Genomic DNA, 19,454 nt, shown 5'->3' with positions numbered 1-19,454 from the left:
CTTCATGGAGCACTTTGAGGGTGAAGTGAAAGTGTGTGTAGTGTGCCCCACAGGCCTGGAACACAGCAAGTGCTCAGGAAATGACAGGTGACGCTGATACGAATAGGACAAAGCACCATCCTTGAACACCCTTGATGCGGCCAGGCAAGGTGCCGAGCCCGTCCGTTTCTCAGAGGGAGCACACAGACTACTTCCTCACAACGTACTTCTTAAAGGGTACAGATTCCCGCTGATTCGGACTTTGAGGGGTGCAGCCCAGGAACGGGCACTGTGACAAGCTCCCTGGCTCATTCCAGGGTCACTAAAATCTGAGACTCACTGGCTGGGAAGCCTGGGTGGCAAGAATGTGAGGACCAGATGGACAGGGAACTGGAGAAGGGACGGACATGAAGGACCCTGGACTCAGAGGAACAGCCCCACGGTGTGTCGTGGACCCACGGATTCGCCAATGCCCTCCACCTCCTGGGAGGGTGACCGAGAGCTGGCTGGAGTGTGGTGTGGCATTCCCGGAGCAGAGGACAGCACGGTGGGCGCTGGTTCCAAGCGAGACCTGCAGGAGGTGGGGGGGATGAGCGTCCCCTGAGAATAGGTCAGGTCTGGCTCCTGGCCACGGTCCGGTTCCCATCCCAGGAGGCCCTGCGCTCCTCTCCACTTGCCAGGGAAGCCCAGGCTGCTTGTATCCTGATGGCCAAGCACTCCTGGTTTGGAAGATTTGGGAAAAAAAGCTTCCCAGGGCGACCTGAACCCCCTAATGCTTTTCCTTTTTATGGGAACAGAGATAACACCGCAACGAATGACCACTGTCCCTCAGCAAGCTCTGCCAGCAGGCACGGGTCTCTTTGCAATGTTCCCTCCGAGGGAGGATGGATGTTGCATGTAAACCCACTGGCAGTTCTGCTCAGGACTCTGCTGGTCCTACTCTTCTTGCTCTAGGAAGGCGGGTGTCATTTAGTTTAAGACTCATCTGGAACAAGAAGGCTGCACACCGGGGTTGGTTTTGTCTTGCCTCTGCCCCTGGGAAAGTCATAAAAGCTCAGGCAATGCCCTCCACCTCCTGGGAGCAGATGGCCTGGGCGGTCCCTGCAGACCCCCCAGCCTGCACCACACACCCCTGCCTGTCAGGCAACACGAGAGCTCGACTCTTTGGCCATGTGACATGCTCCGGCTTAGGCGGAGCTAACATGTGGGAGACACCGTTTTCCCGTGTTTTCTGGACAATGTTGTTGGGAGAACCAAGGTGCACTAGGGCCCAGAGAGAGAAGCCAGCCCTATTTCTGGGCAATGCCCAAACCTAAACGCTCACATTCACTTCTATTCTCGGACCGCAGAACTGCAGGCCCAGATGCCAGGGCAAAAGCCATGCCCCCGCTCCGCAGCCCAATAAATGCACAGACACGGCATCTTCACAATGAAGCTTGAAACCAGTCAAGCACTATTTTTTTATTAAAAAAAAGAAAGAAAAAAGTCTAATGGTAAGTATATAGTCTATACATGCTACAGTTAATTGTTCACCACCACCCCCCTCACATTATATATCCTCATGTATTTTTTTGTGTTAAAAGAAAACAAAAACCACCACCAGAATTTGTCCATTTGCCGAGGGTGTAGGAGTGCCGAGTGTCCAGAGATCGCCAGCATCATCCTGTGAGCGGACATGAGGTGGCGGGGCCCGCTGCTCCTAGAGGGATGCAGGCATGGCCCGCTGACGTGCTGCTCCCTGATGCAGGACACGAGGGCTGTGGCGAAGGTGACCATTGCTCCTCACCACCCCTGGAAGTGAAAGGGGCACCATGAACAGCGAGATGGGCCCAAAGGCATGGACAGGTACACAGAGGGGTGAGGTGTGGACACCTCTGTGGCCTCAGAATTGCTTATTGCTGCAACAAGCCTGGCAGGGCACCTCGAGTCTGTAGAAGACCGGGAAAGCGCTGGCTGTGGCACTGGGTTTGGCTTCTTCCAGGAAAGAGATGGAGCCCCCTTGTCCCTGGTTGGAACTAGGGAGGCCTCCTCCGGAGAACAGGGTAGAAACGGGAAGGAGGATGGAATGTTGAAGCACGAGGCAGGGCTCAGTAACCCGCAGGGTAGCGCCAGAAACAGACATCACCCCACGGAGCCGGACGTCGCGGCGGTGGGAAGGGTCCTCACAGGTGGTCTGAGTGGGCTCTGGAGCCTCCTGGCTTTAACGGTGCAAAATCAGAACCGTGTCTACGTTTGGAGCAATTCCTCTGGGCCCAGGAAGGGTGCCCTGCACCCTCAGGCCTCCGTGTGAGCCAATGAGCACTCATTCGGGCCACAACTTGACACTAGGTTGTCTTTGGTCTATGGCATGGTATGGCTGCTTGCAGCAAAAGCCCGGGAGGATGGGCCTGGATGACCAAGGGGCGCAGGATGGCTCATGGATGGCTAAGGCTGTTGTGTGCCCACTGTCAGTCCCAAGACAAGGCAAGACCTCCCAGGAGGAGGAGGACCCAACAGTTACAGACTTGGCACAAGGACAGGAGGAAGGCCAAGCCCGGGACCTGCTCTTTCTTGATGTCCAGTTCAGCTATGTGAGGGCGGGAGCGCTCAGCACTGGTACCTGGTACGGGCTGAATAAACACAAGACTGCCCATCCCTAAGGTCTTCCAGACCCTGGGAGATCGGGCACCTGCCCTTGAATGTGGCCTTTGTTTCCCTCTTCCACCTGGGAGTGAAATCCCCCGTGGGCTCAGGGATATTTTAAGGCTGAGAACGCAGCCTGAGAAAGCGTGGCGGAGGCTCACAAAGGCAGGAAGCCCGACTGGGCCCTTGGATTCCTCAGAAGGTGAGGGTAGTGAGAGCGGCTCCGGCCCTCCCCACGCCTCAACCCGGGACAAGGACCTAACCCCACCGAATGGCATAGAAATTCTGAGAGGAAGACTTTCAGCAAAGGCCTATTCTATCAAGCGGTAACCCCAACACTCAGATTTTCTTAAGGTTTGGTGGCACCACGAGCTGTAGTTTTACCCTAAGATGTAGGGTGAAATACAGGAAGGAAGAGGGGTGGTGGTGTCAGTGTCTGCCTTTCAGAGTCACATTTACCTGTGACCCACGGACCTGTCATCGTGGGGCAGGCGAGGAGAAACTCGAAGTCACAGGGAGGGCCCCCTGCTCCCCTGGAAGCCCACGTACACTTCACTGCTGGGGGCAGAGGAGTCACCGGCGCGGGGAGAAAACCCCCGGGGTTCGTCTCCGCTTGATCAGTCACTATTTGGATGAAGACAGGAACGCGACCTCAACCCCCTCCCAGGGCTACCTCGAGGACCACGCTAAAGCGGGGAGCGGGTCTGAGCCCCGGTGGCCTGCCGGAGCTTGGCGTGGGGGTTGTTCCTGCCGCCGCAGGAACGCCAGGGGAGTTCTGCGTTTGCTCTGTCAATTGCGCACCGAATAGAGGCCACAGTCCTGGAGGGTGTGAACATAAGTCCACAGTCAAGGACAGCGAGGGAGAGCCACTGCCACCAAGACCCCCACTTCCAGGTGCCTGGGGACGTGCCCACCCTGTGGCAAAAGATGCTGAGGGAGGGGCCTCGGGACACAAGTGTATCCTGAGGAAAGAACAGTGAACAGAGAGGAATGTGGCTTTAGTACCTTCAGTTCCCATCAGAATAATAATAACAATAATAATAAAAATAATAATAAAGGCAAGTTCTTTCATTCGCAGAAAAACATTCTGCCCAGAGAAAGAACTAGTCCCTCCTCACCCGGCTGATCCCGGGAGGAGGGTCTGAGGTCAAAGACAAGCACCTTCAGTGGAATCAGCGAACGGAAAGCAAAGCTCCCACAGCGCGCGCAGCCTGGCCTGCCCCGCGCCTGGCACGCAGTAGGAGCTCAGGAAAAGCTTGAAAAGGTCCATGAAAGCAGAAAGGGAACCAGGAAAAGAAATTTAGAGTTCTGTCTTGAAATGTAGTCAAATCCTGCATAACAGCTTCATAAAGGTGGCGTAAACCAAAGGGGCAGGGAAACATGCTCTGGGGCCTCCTCCGGAGTGTGGGGACCGGGAAGAGGTGGGCGGCCCTCTTCTAGCCGCGTCCCTTCTCCCCCCCAGGGTTCTGGGCAGGGGCCAAGGGCGAGCAGGGGTCCCGCCCCTGGGTTTGCGGGGATGGGACTTATAGGCGGACTGAAGGAACGAGATGGTCTGGGGTCTGAGGAGGCTCCTTCTCCCGCAGACACATCCAGAGCCCAGGCGGTGGGGGAGGACCTTTGGCACTGCAGGTGGACAGCGAGCACCCCCAGGAAAGCTGGCTTTGGGGTTCCACAGGCATGGCAGCCAATCAACACTGACTCGGAGCCTCTGGGGCAGGACAGGGCCACGTCCTCTCCTACAGGAAGCGGGGTGGGTACTGCCCTCTCACCCCCAGGCAGCCCAGCCCACAGGCAGGAGCTCTGGGCCTGGAGCTGGAAACCCAGGGCCCTGGTTCAAGATCCATATGTGGCCGTGACTATGTGAACCACACCTTCAAATGGGTGGGAGGGCTGCCCTGGGTTCCATCCAGTGAGACAGAGAGGGAGCGTGTGGTGTGTGTGTGCGTGTGTGCGTGGAAGGGGACTGTGAGAGCCAGAGAGGAGTGGGAAGCAGCAGCAGAGCGACAGGAGGTGCTGCCTGGCCCTGTCATCTGAGGGGGCCACTGCTCGCTACGCTCAGCCTGATGGAGAACCAGCTGCTGGTCTTTGAGCCACCTGGGCCCCTCAAGGCTGGCGTGTGAGACCACCTCAGCTCCCTCTGCTCCCTCTGCTCTCTCTCTCCCTCCCCTGCCTGGTTTGCCTCTTCCAAGGGGAAGGGCACAGGGGTGGCAGCCAGGCAGGCCTGGATTCAAGTCTTCTTCCCCCTCTTCCTCGCTAGTGTGCCTGGGGCACACTGCACCCAAGTTTCCTCATCTAGAAAATGGGTATATTACAAGAGAGGGTTGTTGTGAGGGTTAAACATGAATGCAAAGTGCCTCATACACAGTTTGGGACCGAATGGCTACTCGGCAAAGGGGTGCTCAGAACGGAGCATGGCTTGTTAATGGTCCTCTTTTTTCAAGCAAACGTGGAGATTCTTGCTCTAAGTGGACAGAAGCGAAGTGCCCCAGGGTGGGGCGGGGATTGTCCTGGCTGGACCCGCCCCTTCAGGCCGGATCAGGTTCCCAAGACAGAAGCTGGAAGGCAGAGGGCCGGCCGAGTGGACCTCCAGGCCCACTCACTCGTGGGGCAGTTGTATCTGGTCAAACCTGAGAGGCCCAGGGGCCTGAGGCCTCGGAGAGGAGGCCACGGAGCCCACTTCTATAGGGTAGAGTCCTTTCTGGTACCAGGCATTTGGGAAAGGGGGTGAATAAAGTCACCCGGCTTTTAGACATAGGGACGTTGGAGCAAGCTGTCATAGGCTGATGGGCTGCCAGGGACTCCCCTCACTGCGCCGGGTCCCAGCAACGAGAAATCCTTCTGCAGGTTCTCCACGTGGTGGGTTCTGCTCCTGGAGGCCTGGAGAGTCACGGTCCCGCCGCAGGGCGGGCAGACAAGCGGGTGGCGATGCCACGGGCCTTAAGGCAGGGACACCGAGTGGAGAGAAAGCCAGGGCGTGGCCGCTGCGCCTCCAGGGCTGGCTCCACCCACGGGAGGGAAGAAACCACAGTCCTCCAGAGCCCGCCTTCCTTCGCAGCCGCGTGGAGGATGATAAATTAAGAGGCATATTAAATATGTGAGCAAAACCAGCGGGGACGCGCGGGACCTCCCCACGGGGAGCTAGGGCTTCTTGCGGAGATAGTTGGAAGGAATCCAGCCTTCCCAGGACGGCGCCCCGCTGAGCACCTGGCAGAACCACCAGCCGCTGCTGTTCTTCTCCCGGACCTCGAACACCGTCCCCTCCTGGAAGCTGCTAGCGTCTTCATCCCCTTCGAAGTTGGCCACGGCCACGTACAGGTCCTTCGGGCTGTCGGCACTGGGGAAGGGGGCCGCCGCCGCCGCCTTCTCCCTGTTCTCTCCCATCTTGCCCGCCAGCCGTGGGCCCAGCCCGCCTCTCCCTCGGATGTCATCTTGGCCCCCTGAGGAGTTGGCCAGAAAAGGTTTGGCTTTTGGAGGGACCAGCAGGGCCCGGCCTGGGGCAGGGGGTGCCCTGCCTTCGTTGGCCTCCCGCTGTGGCCCCATGGGCTCCGGGAGGGGCCTGGGTGAGGAGGCGGTCTTCTTGGGGGGCGGTGGTCTGCGGGGCGGGATCACGGGTCTCTGCTGGGGAGCCTCTTGGGGAGCCTCCTTGAGAGGCGCGGGCGCGTTCTTAGGCGCAGGATCCGTGGTCTTGGCTGGCTTCGGAGGGGGTCTGCAGGGTATCTCCTTGGGGCTGAGCCCGTCCTGCTTGCCCGTCCTGTCCGGAGCGCGCCCAGGCCCCTCCCCTGGGAGGAAGCTGCGGCTGAAGGCCGAGTCTTGGCCCCCGACAGCCTGGTGGCTGCTCTCTCCGTCCAGCAAGGGCTTCTCGTGGGGCTTGGCGGGCCTGAGCTTGCTCCTGAGGTTGCAGATGTCCACCTGCTCTTCGCCCTGAGGTGCCTCGATCCTGGGGGAGGAAGCTGGTTTCGGCCTCACCTGAGGTTTGGACTTCAGGAAGGGGTTCTGGGGCATGGCTTCCGGCTTCTCCTCCGGCGGGTCGGCTTTGGATTTGGAGATGGGCCGGAGGTTGGGCTTCTTCACTTCCTTGGCCAATACTTTATGGCCACACTCCAGCCCCATCTCATTTTTCAGCTGGAACACCTTGCTTTTGTCGGGTTTGGGCTCTGGCTTCTTGCCGTCCCGGGTCGGGGGGCTGTGTTTAGCCGGAATCATTGGCAAAATCATGCCTGGAGGCTTGGGCGAGGAGCCCCTGAGCTGCTCCAGCCTCTGCCGCTCGCGCTCCTGCAGCTCCCCTTCCGACTTGATGATGGATTCCTTCCGGGGAGGGAGGCTGGGCTTCTCCTCCTGGTTGAGGTCGGAGATCTCCTCGTAGCCTGTGCAGGGCACGTCGGAAGACGCCTTTCTCAGGACATCCTTTCCACCCTTCCAGTCTTTGGACCTCGGTATCCCAGAGTCCACGGCACCGAGCGGTGCATCGGGCAGGGGCCGAGAGGGGCCGCCCGCTTCACCGCCCGTGCTGTTCTCCATCACTGCATCGCCCAGCCGGAGCTGGGCCATCTCGTTGGGCAAGGGAGCCAGGAAGTTGGGTCTGGAGGCATTGCTGGTCTTCTTATACTTGTCAATGAAGGTGGCTGGGGCCCAGCCTTCCTTATCTTCGATCTGAATGTACCACCAGCCACTCAAGTTCTTCTCGATCACCTGGGCGGGAGAAAGAGGAAAGCACTTAGTAGGTGTGGTTCCAGATCCAGTGGACCAGGGCGGAGTAGGAGAGCCACGTGCACCTGAGTCCCGGAGGCGGGGATTGGCACTCAGCAGGTTCCCAGACATCTATGGTGGACAGCCGATGGAGGCTACCGTGTGTCAGGAGCATCTCTCAGGCGGGTGGGTTCCAGTCTAGCCCTGGATTTCCCCAGCAGTCCCTGACACACGGACATGGGCACAGGCGGTGAATTTGGGAGATGACTTCAGGAAGTGACAGGTGAGGAAACAGGGAACGTGAGGGCCTACTATGAGCAGGTTACTGCTCTGGGCCACGGGGGCTTCATCCACCAGGGACCCTCCGAGAGACCAAGCAGAGTCAGACCTCCCCACTGGGGGTGGGGGCAGTTACCCTAAGACTCACAGTCCTTTCTCCCAGGGGTTAACTCTCCTGTTTCCGGGTGGTGCCCTCAGGCCACATGGGAGGTAGAGGACTTGTATGCAGCTACAAGTCAACTCAGGTGGTTGGGATGCAGGACGGGCCCCCGCGGTGTAGGCTGTAATTCTAAAGTACAAGGTGAAATGCATGGGCAGCCCATAGTAGCCCTGGTCGCTGCTCCTTTGCTGAGCACAGATAAAGTGGCTGACGGGTGCTTAGGCATGCGGCATGAGAAACGTGTATCCTTGAATGTGGGCACCGCACTCAGCTCACGTGTACACACAGGGGAACTGATGATGAAGGAGGCAAAACAAACTTTCATCGCACCGCCTTCTCCCTCTGGGATACACACCCACTGAATGGAACGGTGGGTGCAATCCCCCTCCGTATTTAAGATCGTATGTTACCTGTTGCCTTTCCTTCAGGACCATGTATCTAGACTGACATGGGTGAAAGGTACCCAGGCTGCATGCTATGAGCTGAGCTGGCTCTGCCCAAAACTCATGTTGAAGCCTTGTGCCTTAGAATGTGACTCTACTTGGAGTTCGAACCTTTAAAAGGTAATTAAGTTAAATGGGCTCATCAGGGTGGGCCCTAATCCCATACGACTGGTGTCCTTATAACAAGAGATTAGGACACAGGAGAACATACAGAAGGAGGGACAACCATGTGAGGACACAGTGAGAAGATGGCCATTGGCAGCTAAGGGGAGAAGCCCCAAGAGAAACCAATCCTGCTGACACCGTGACCTTGGCCTTCCAGCCTCCAGAACTGTGAGAAAATAAATCCCTATTGTTTAAACCAGCGGTCGCCAACCTTTCGGACCTCACGGACCACCAGTGGTCTGTGGACCACCGGTTGGCGATACCCAGACTGTGGTATTCTGTGACGGCAGCCTAAGCTAATTAGTACCTGCAGTTGTCTGGCAAGTTCTGTGCATGCCATCTGACTCGTGCTCACAACTGCCCCATGAGATGGGGGTTATGATCCCACTTCACAGATGCGTAACCGAGTCTCAGGAGAGCTGAGGACTCGCAGGCGGTCAAGAGAGCTGGTGGAGGAGGGAGTTAAAGGCAGGCTGGTGGGCTCCAGAGCCTGAGCCTTTCCCACTCTCTGACCCTGTCCCGGAAAGGGGACCCTGCCTGGGAGAAGCTGTGCCTGGGGTAATAAAATGCGGGGCAAAGAGGGCGGCGGGCATAGTTCTGCTGCTGCACTCTGCGCCCAGCTTGGAGAGGGGGCAGAGGCTGGGCTCCGGGGCCTGCAGTCCTGGGTTCTAGTTCTGGCTTCACCACTTACTGCCCAAATGGCCCTGCACAAACCACATTCCTGAGGTTCCACACCACACAAAAGAGGTAACGGTAAGAACAATGACACCCGCTGCAGGGTTTCACGATGGCCACACACGCTAATGCGTACAGCAGGTGGCTGATGCTGCAAGGTAAACGTTACCTATTATTAAATTACAGCAGAGATTACTGAACGAGCAGGGTGCACGTGACAGGCATATACGTAAGTCCCATTGGACGCTCTCCAGAAAAGGGCGCTGATAATTGTAAGCCCTTCACCTGAGGGTGACTGGCATTTTCCCAACACTTGGTAGCTATGGTAACAATTAAAGGCAATTCTGGGCATACTAGTACAAGTCATTGTGGGCGCATCCGTGAATTCAACAATCGTTCATACTAAGAATAATCAAAATGAAATATATCAATGAGGATTTGCTAAGCTTACACTCTATACAAAGTACTATTGTGAAAGCTCTAAACATTTGTGCTCTTAATTATGACTTGTGGGAGTTTTCATTTACTAGAGAGAAGCTAAGCGCTATTATGAATAAAAGCAAATTCAAAATCGAAAGAATGAGGAGGAAAGAAAAGAGCCTGGTCATCAAAACCAAAGATACCTAGGCTCAAATCCCAGCGTCACTATCTACCAGCTATGTAACCATGAGCAATTTCCCTAACCTCGCTTTGTCTCAGGTACATCTGTAAAATGGGCTGAAGATACTGACTTCTCCCGGAACGTCTGTGAAGATCAGTATTGGAACGTTCCGGGCACAGAGAGGTGCCTATATCATCATCATTACACATGCTAGGAAGATACGTAGGCCAGGCAAGGAGTTAGGAGTGCCTGGTAGCTCCACTGCTGGCACAATGTGGTTCTGCTCATGAATTCTGAAGGCTAATGCGATACTGAAATGAACCAGGAAGCAAAATGAGAGAAGAAGAAAATAGAGGGTGTAGAATTTATCATAAGAAAAAAAACAAACAAAAAACTTGGTTAAGCCAAAAACTTTATATAATGTTACTAACCAATGTTACAATAAATTAAAAAAAAAAAAAAAAAGAATCACAGGCAGGACAGCAGGTTCACTCACCTCAACCTTGAGGCCCGCCTGGAAGCTGATGCCATCAGGGATGGTTGTCTGGAATTCGGCAATGGTGTAATACTCTTCCTCCACTTGGGGTGGGATGGGGGGCTTGGGCAGGTTGAGACCGCGAGGCTGGTATGATTAAACACAGTGCTAAGTCCCATGAAGTCCATTACCATGGCCCTGAAGGAGGGGAGACGGTGGGGGGGGGGGGAGAAGGGGGTGCAAAGGGACTCGGACACACAATCATCCTCAAGGGGGTGCTGGTGGATCCATGGGACTAAACCAGGGGTCCTCAAACTATGGCCCGCGGGCCACATGCAAATATAAATATTGTATTTGTTCCTGTTTTGTTTTTTTACTTCAAAATAAGATATGTGCAGTGTGCATAGGAATTTGTTCATAGTCTTTTTTTAAACTATAGTCCGGCCCTCCAACGGTCTGAGGGACAGTGAACTGGCCCCCTGTTTAAAAAGTTTGAGGACCCCTGGACAAAACAAAGAGGACCACTCAGATCATTATCTCCTAGATGGGTCACTGGCCCTTCGGCTTGAGAGCAAAGAGAAGATACATTTGCCAACAATCATGAAAATGTGAGGCAAGACGATATTCTCTGAACTGAAGAGGCAGCAAGGGTTGTGGAAAGAACACAGGTTTGCAGGTCAGACCCATCTGGGTTAGAAGCTAATACTGATTACGTGTGTGACCGTGCACAAGCCACACCCGCTCTGGGGCCTCAGGTTCATCTCCTGTGGAATGGGGATGATATCAGGGCCAACCTGGTGGGGTCACTGTAAACATTCCCCAAGTGAAGGGAGCGACTGCATGGCACCCACCAGGTGCTCACTAAATGGCAGACCTTAAAAAAGACAGCCCATTTTCAATGTATTGGTTAGAAAGATACCGAAAGAATAAAAAACGTACGCAAGTAAAATATCACAATGGCACCACCAACGGTATCTGTGCCTCATCGCAGTGCCGGTCTCAAGTGACCTTGTTTGAGGAGACCGACAAGACAAAGGGCTCAGGAAGCGGAAGGCAAAGGCCACGGGCAACTTGTCTTTCCACCTGTGCAGGCTGCTTCACGAGGCCGCCGTGTGCACAGGAAGAAAGCGTCTTTGGAAAGGGCGAGGTACGTGTGAGGGGCTAGTTTCAGGTCAGGGGCTGGCTGGCTCCCCCCAGAAGCAAGGGGCCACTTACTATGGTCATATCCCGGCGAGGAGGGGGCCTCTGCCTCATCTTGGGCGATCCTATGAAGAGAGGAGATCTCGTTTCGCACACTTGCAGAATTCTACACATAAAATTCCCGAGGGGGACACCAGGGAAGATCTGTTCCGTCCTACACAAGGAAGGCATAATGGTCCGCACAGGCGTTCGTGAGCCGCCGTGACCCTTCCCGTGAGAAGAGCTGGGTTCGGAAGGGGCCGGTCAGACTTGGCTCAGGACAGCCGTGTGCTGGAGCACTGGAAAGCTTTCTAGGAAGGGCAGACCTGTAGGCTTCAGAATAGTGCAGAGGCGGCTGCAGCAAGTCATACGACTCACGGAACCACAGACCCTCACCTGCAGAAGGGGAGTAAGGCCTGCCTCCCAGGGCAGCGGTGGGGGTGAAAGTAAACAATACGTGTGGGGCTCTTGGCACATGGCAGACATGCCATACACGTCCCTGCCCCTGGCTTTGTGCTCTAGAACAAACCCACTTTAAACACGTGAACAGAACCAAACCAACTTGGGCTGATGACGTCAGGAATTTTTACTCTGGAGTTGGTGTTGCCCTCACTCTGGGCCTCAGGGTCAGGATGAGGGTGACTTTGCAGTGGTCCAAGGCTCCTGGCTCAAGGCAGACTATTGAGAAAGGCACCCCATGTGTTGCCAGAGCTGGTTTAGCCTACGTCTACACGGAGGGGTAGTTTGGCAGTTGGGTTGTGGAGATGACTGCTCATCTCTTAAACAACCATCTCCTCTGTCTTCTATTAGAATAAATAGCAAGAGTTTTAGCCAGACGCTTAGCTGACTATATAAGGACTACATTTCCCAGACTCCCTTGCAGCTAGGTATTGCCATGTGACTAAGTTCTGGTCAATAGAATGTGAGAGAATGGGAATGAGGTAGCTTCTGAGTCAAGTCTGCCACTTCTCTCTGCCTCTTTTCATTGGTTGGACTAGTGGTGAACCATCCTAGACTGGAGGGATGAGGGCAACACACAATAGATGCAGTGTAATAAGATTCTTGACTGCATGCAGTTGCTATTGCAGCCCTGGACGTATATCTGAACTCTTTTTTAAGAAATACATAAACATCCCCGCCCCTCCCCCCCAAATAAAAAAATATTTTAAAAAAGAAACAAACATCTAAATTATTTGAGCCACTGTTATAGGGTGTATGTTTGTGGTGGTGGTGGGGGTGTCTTTGAGCACCTGAACCTATCTCAACACAAGGTTTCAGATTTTCGTTTGCTCCTCTAGGTTAATGGGAATCCCCCTGTGCTCTTGGCCATGAAAGAATAGAATCACAGAAACCAGGTGCTGGACAGAACCCTGCCACAGCTTGTCAGTGCTTTCTCAGAGCAGTTAAGCAGAGAATGTGAAACTCAAGAAGCTCTTGGACTAAAAGAGCCACTATAAACAGCTGGAGAAGCCCAGCCAGGAACAAGTGACTTCATCCCTACAACTAAGAGGAAGCCTTTTCCCAGCAGACAGATGCCTTCTGCTCTGAACACCAGGACAGAGCCACGTGCGTGCGGGTGGAGCCCTAGGGATGCGGCAGACAGCAATGAGCCCTGCTCTTGGGTGTGCTGGGAAATATTAAATGGTAAAATATATATGGGGAGGCTTTGGAAAGCAAGATGGGTAAAGAAATGTTGTTGGAGTAAACCCAACTTAAAAGGGTCAGCTTTTTCTTCCTCTAGCTCAGAAATGGGGCTGTGTAGCCCTGACCGGTTTGGCTCAGTGGATAGAGCGTCGGCCTGCAGACTGAAGGGTCCCAGGTTCGATTCTAGTCAAGGGCATGTACCTTGGTTGCGGGCACATTCCCAGTGGGGAGGCAGCTGATCAATTGTTTCTCTCTCATTGATGTTTCTAACTCTCTATCCCTTCCCCTTCCTCTCTGTAAAGAATCAATGAAATATATGTTTTAAAAAAATAAAATTAAAAAAAAAGAAATGGGCTGTGTAGAGAGAGCACTGGTGTGGAGCCAGATGGGCCTGGGTTCAAGTCCCACCGTTTACTAGCTGGGGGGCCTTGGACAAACCGCTTAATCTCTCTGTTTTCTAATCTGTAAAATAAAAGTTAGTGCCCGGCTGGGGTTGCTCAGTGGTTGAGCATTGACCCATGAACCAGGAAATCACGGTTCAATTCCCAGTCAGGGCACATGCCCAGGTTGCAGGCTTGATTCCCAGAAGGGGGCATGCAAGACGAAGCCAATCGATAATTCTCTCATCATTGATGTTTCTCTTTCTCTCCCCCTCTCCCTTCCTCTCTCTGAAATCAATAACAATATATTTAAAGAATTATTTTAAAAATAAAGTAGGAAGTCCCTCAGAGGTGGCTATGTGGAGTTCATGAGACTAATGATCAGATCCCAGGCAGACAGGAGGGGCTTGAGAAACAGCGGAAAAACAGGATCTGGAGCAGGAAAGCAGTGTTTCTCCACTCGGTTCTGCAACTTGCTGGCTGAATGATCTGGAACAAGTTCCCTGGGCTTTCTGAGGCTCTGCTTTCTTATCTACAGGAGGAGGGACAGTGCATGAGGAGCACCGAGCCCAGAGCCTCGCCCGCTAGGCCCCCAGCCTCCGGGACGCGGTGGGCGTCACTCACTCTGCTTGACGTCGCCGTCCGGCACCGGGCGGCCTTCACAGCGGCCGTCCCGCTGGCTGCTGAGCGGCTCCTTCTCCCGGCCCCCCGAGTTCTGTGGCCGGGAAACTCCATCCAGGTCAAGCACGCCCGTGTGGGCAGGGGAGCTGGGGCCCAGCTTCACAGATAAGGGCTCCCCGCTGCTCTTCTTCAGGTACGAGGCCGGGGCCCAGCCCTCTTTGCCCTGGTACCTGGGAGGAGGAGGGAGGATGCTGGTCAGGTTGCTCTGCCAGGCGCATGTGAAGAAGCCACACGCCTACTGTGAATCACATTTCCGGGCCCAGATGGCAGGAACGAAGGGTCACAAGTACCCGGGGCCGGAGGCTGGCACACTGCTTGCTGCCTCCTGGCGAAGCCTCAGCCTTCAGAGCTCGGCATTCAAGGCCTTTCCAACTTGGCCTCTGCGTGCCTCCCAGCCTCGTCTCTCACAGCCACCCCCATGTCCCACCCACCCTACTCGGCCTGCAGCCCCCCAAAGGCGCTTTCAACCTCCGTGCCCCGGCTCTTGGAGACCCTCTGCCTGCAAAGCCCCTCTCCCCGCCCCTCCTGCTCCTCTCTCCCAGCTCTGCTTCACACCATGTCCTCTCCCAAGCCTTCCCTGAGCCTCACGGAGAACGAAGGCCTCCCTCCCTCCACGCTGCCCAGCGGCCTGCACAGACCACAATGCCAATGCCTATAACACAACTGCACTTGGTCTGTCTCCCAGTTAGAATGCGAGCTCTGGGCCATGTTGGACCCATCTCTGTGTGCCCAGGGTCTCAGTGCCAGTGAGGTGAATAAATAGAAGGAAAAACCGCAAATGGGCTTGGCAAGGGGAAGTGGCCTCCACTATGGTGGCCGTCTCCGCACAGCCATCGCTGCGGTGACAACAATAATGATAATGATAATCGGTACTCAGAGGGCACTTACTGTCCTGTTCTATGTACTTTAGAGCTGTCGATGGATCTCATCTATCTGATGCTGGGAGGTGGCCGACAGGCTCTCAGACCCGGGCGGCCGGCACCTGGCTGTGCCCCTAACTTCCATGCTCTGCTGCCTCTTCCAGCAGCTCCAGCTCCGGGCACAGGGAGGGCGGGCTCTGTTCCCGCCGGGTACACATGCATCCCTGCATTCCCTTGGGGATGAAGCAAGTGGGGGCTGGTTCCGGGTCACCAGGGGTCGGCTGGGTGTCCCTGGACTGCGGAGCGACGGAGACCCTGACAGACCAGTTCACGGAATTCTCTTTAGAATCACTTGATTCTCTGCGTGGAACTCAGTTTAATGGCAGGACCCAAGGGGTTGGTCTGGACCACACGGACACCTGTGCCCGCCTCCCCTGAACTCCACGTTCAGTGACATCACACTGGGTGCTTGAAACGGACCACGGTGGGAGTATCTATACTACGGAAATTAGCTTACAACTCAAGAGCACTTTCCCCTTGGAGAGCTGATTGTTAAACATCTCCCTGCATGCACTGGTCTGGTCAGTGGAAATTAGGTGCCCACATCTTTGGGGGGAATTAACACACCTAACTGACCAGCAATGATAGATGACAGGGCCAAGTATCTTATCAAGAATTACTATTTAAAAAAAAAAAAAAGAATTACAGTAAGGCCCTAGCCAGTATGGCTCAGTGGATAGACTGTCAGCCTGCGGACTGAAGGGTCCCAGGTTCGATTACAGTCAAGGGGACAAACCTTGGTTACAGGTTTCATGGCTCTGGTCGGAGTGCATGCAGGAGGCAACCAATTGATGTGTCTCTCACATCGATGTTTCTGTCTCTCCCTCTCCCTTCCAATCTCTCTAAAAAAATCAATGAAAAAATATCCTCGGGTGAGGATTAACAACAACGACAAAATTACTGTAAGAACGAAACAGAACTATGTTTCAATGAAAAAAGGTCCTTTATAACGGAAAGCACATTTGTACGGACATAGAAACCTGGAGTTGGGTGCCTGCCAATTTTAAAATCCCTACCCTTTGAGCAGGAATAAATCCTGTCTGAGCTGGAAAATGTCACGCTACATACAGTCCTCACCCTCAGCACGAGGCAGTTCATTTGAGGGCACCAAGCCACAAGCGGAGAGGCAACACATGCAGTGGCAAGTGGGCTCTGGGGTGAGGGAGGTACGGGTTCAAATCCTGACTCTGGCCCTTTCTAGCTTCGGTGAAACCTTCAGATGACCGCAGCCCTCGCTGGCATTCTGCTGCAGCCTCAGGAAGGACCCGGAGCCAGTCAGCCATCCCTGAATTCCAGAGCCAGCGGGTTTCGGGATGATTTGTCATGCAGTAAGAGCGCACATATACTCAAGATGTTCCGTACCGCTGCCATTACTCCCCAGACCTCAGTTCCGAGGTTCCCCTCCCCCAGGAAGCCCCTGCTCTGTGCTCCACACTCCCCCGTGCGTCTCTCCAGCACACCTGCACCACCCTGGCCTGCGCCTACGTATGCGTCTGTCCCCTGTGCCTGCTGGTGGGAAGTACAGTGTCGTTCTCATTGCCGACTCCCCAACGCCCAGAACGGTGCTTGGCCCAGAACAGATTCTCGGTGTGTGTTTGTGTGTGTTCCTGGAATGAATGAATGAAGTGCCCCACACTCAGCCCCACGTGAGCAGCCCTAATGTCCCGCCTCACATCCCAGCACAGACTCGGGGTCACAGGGACCTCAGGCTTCCTCTCTGGCCCACATTTCCTGTGGTCACAGCCTGGCTTCCCGGGTGAGCAAGGAGGGGGTTCCCAGGACTCATTACTAAACCCGGGAAAGTACCAGGCAGCTCAGCACAAGCTGGCCACTCTCCCTGCCCATGGGTTCTGATGTCCTCACACAGGCGAAGGAGCTGGGACGACGTGTTTGAAATGCCTCCCATCCGGGACTCAGAGACGAGGGCCAACGATGGGCTCTAGGATGAGTTTCCGTCCGTGTGGGGTTGTGCGCAGGGTGGGGCTGAAGGGGAAATCCCACACACGGCGGCTCAGCCTCCAGTTACTTGTGAAGAGGAACATCTGGAGGTGGAGACCGGTCTTGCTCAACAGGGCTATTGCTATCTGCGGTTCGTTCTATTTGGAGAACGTTTTGCTTATGATGAGTTTTTAGAGAAGGATCTGAGGAGGGAGGGAAGCCAAACAGCACAGAGGAGAAACATCCTTTCATGGCTCAGGCCAAAACCTCACCCCATCTGCATTGGCTCCCAGGCCTCTGTGCAGCTGGAGCCCACGTGACCTGAAGCCCACCCAGCTGCAGCGGGTACCTGATCTTCCACCAGCCTTCCAGGTTTTTCTGAATGACCTCCACCACGGCCCCTCTCTCCAGGTTCATTTCATCCTGGTCACGCGCCGTGTACGGGTAAATGACTGAGTACTTCTCTTCTGCGGGGACAAAGGGATGATGGGGTAAGTCAAGGACACTGAAGGTCAAGGCTGTGATCCGGGAGATGTCCTTGCCCATCAGGGGGAAAGATTTCCTCAGGAGATTATTGTGCCCTCACCTAGCCCCAGATGACCCTGCACATGCAGCACCAGGACCCAGGACCAAGGGCAGGTCCAAACCCCTTAGCGTCACACATGCCTCTGGTCTTCTTCAAATCTGCGCTTCAAGGTCACCTCCATGACCTTGCCTCATGCAATATTCAGACCCACTGCGTCCTCGTCCCTCTTACCCAGGTTTGTTGTCCCCCATACAAGGAATTCCGTTCTAACCATAAACTTACTCCTTTATTGTGTTTTGATCTGTCTGCCCTGCTAGAATACGAATGCCCTTGAAGGCAGTGATCGTGTGTCTGTCTTGTTCATTCCTCTGTCTCCCAACACTGAGTCTGACACCAGGAACACTTAGTCACTGGTCAGTAGGTGGACGGGTCCCGGAGGCCTGGCGGGAGCCACCTGCTCACGTCAGAGGGGGTCAAACCGCCTGTGGCTCCTCCACAGTTCTCACAGCAAAGGGTCAGGGGTGAGCAGATCTGGCAGCTCCTGATCTCAGGCTGAGATCACCACCAAGGAGACGGCTAGTCATTCTCATTACCAAGCCGGGAACTGATCTTCATTTCCCATTCATTCTGTTCAGCCTCCGGAACCGACCATGCCTGAAGTTCAATTTCGCTTTTTAAATTAATATTTTTATTAAGATATAATTGACAGCTAACACTGTTAGTTTCAGGTGTTCATCACAATGATCAGATCTATACCTACAGACATACATATCTCGAGAAATGACTGCCTGCTTCAACTTTCATTACAATGGCTGGGGCGCCTTCCACCCTACTCTCTGGTTTCCCGCTCCCTCCCCCAAAGCAAGGGACCATCCTTGGCCCCCCCCTCCCCCGCCCCCCCAAGAGTTGCTTTTGTCACACTCAGGCAGGCCCTCCAGAGAGCAAGAGAATAGCTTCCGTCCCCAACACTGTGGGCCACGGCTCAGATGGCTGCTGAGCCAGGCGACAGCTGAGCGCCAGGGGAGCCCCGGAGGAGAGGGCTTTCCGGTCTTGGTTACATCCCGGCCCCCGGGGAGTGGCGAGCCAGCTGTGGGCTGGTGGGGATGGTTAGCGTGGGGCGCTGACTCTGCCTTTGGGAAAACACCGCGGTCTGCCCGGGGCCTGCCCAGCTGGTGCAGAGGGAGGCGGAAGACGCACAGGGCGTTTATTTATTTATTGATCTGGCCCACTGACCTGCTCTGTGGGGCTGAGCTGACTCGAGTTGCACATATCCTGTGCGCAGCAGTCAGCTGTTCCCCTCGCTCCGGGTGGCTGCGGGTGGGGGGCGGGGTAATTCGACCCTGTCCGTGCACAGACCTCCTGCTTGGTTGGGTCCCAGACTCAGTGCAGTTAGTCCTGCGGGCCCTGGACTCCAGGGGCCAGCACCCAGAGTGAGCTGACTCACACACGGGGGTTCTCTAGCCCCCAGAGCCTCCGTGGGCCCCATGGGACACTCAGTGAGCCCTGACAAAGCTTAAGGTAGACCTTGGAGACTGAACGGTGGTGCCCGGTGGCACTGCTGCTTAGCGCCCAACCACCCTTCCTACCAACTCCATCCACAGGGTTTGGGTGAGGCTGACTTCACCACCTCCTGGAGGGAGGGGGGGGGGTGACCCTGGCATCCCCTGACCACCGTGACTGACACAAGGACGGTGCATGACCCCCGTGGGCCAGATGGGACCCTCCCTGGGATTTGTGTTGAAGGAGAAGCACCTTCTTCGGTGGGTGTCCCTGGAGGGTGCCTGGAACTACGCTCGCCGTGAGAGAATGGCTCCAGCCAGGTAGAGAGCATAGCAGAGAGGTGGCAAGAGTGAGTCTCGGGACCCCAGGATGTTTTCCAGCCCCTGGATCCAGCCATGCCTGAAGCTAGCCCTACCCTGGGCTTTTCAGCGACGAGTCAATATACTTTCCTTTTAGTTTAAGCCAGTGTGACGTGGGTTTCTTTTCCTTGCACTCAAATGTGCCCGAGGAAAGGAACAGGTCGCCGGCTCAGCATCCTAGAAGCCCCCAGACATCATTTCTTAACCCGGGAAACTTTAAGCCCCAGGCTCCCTCCTCCCAA

General features: G+C 55.2%; 1 protein-coding gene across 1 annotated transcript in view; it reads right to left on the bottom strand.

Annotated features, from left to right (window-relative positions):
- Window positions 1-1,402: 1,402 nt before the first annotated feature.
- SH3PXD2B (SH3 and PX domains 2B) overlaps window positions 1,403-19,454 on the bottom strand; it is an 87,649-nt gene continuing 69,597 nt past the window's right edge. The window contains exons 9-13 of the mRNA XM_070414404.1: window positions 17,177-17,294; window positions 13,913-14,139; window positions 11,301-11,350; window positions 10,107-10,232; window positions 1,403-7,290 (exon numbers count right to left, since the gene is read on the bottom strand). Coding sequence (XP_070270505.1) covers window positions 5,740-7,290; window positions 10,107-10,232; window positions 11,301-11,350; window positions 13,913-14,139; window positions 17,177-17,294 — 2,072 coding nt within the window. The 3' untranslated portion in view covers window positions 1,403-5,739. The remainder of the gene's footprint in view (window positions 7,291-10,106; window positions 10,233-11,300; window positions 11,351-13,912; window positions 14,140-17,176; window positions 17,295-19,454) is intronic.

The sequence above is a fragment of the Myotis yumanensis genome, unplaced genomic scaffold, assembly GCF_028538775.1.
Source record: "Myotis yumanensis isolate MYYU_CA2020_CCGP unplaced genomic scaffold, mMyoYum1.0.hap1 SCAF_5, whole genome shotgun sequence".
NCBI classification, from domain to species: Eukaryota; Metazoa; Chordata; class Mammalia; order Chiroptera; family Vespertilionidae; genus Myotis; species Myotis yumanensis.
The sequence above is the reverse complement of the archived record's forward strand: the minus strand, read 5'-3'. Positions and strand labels throughout refer to the sequence as shown.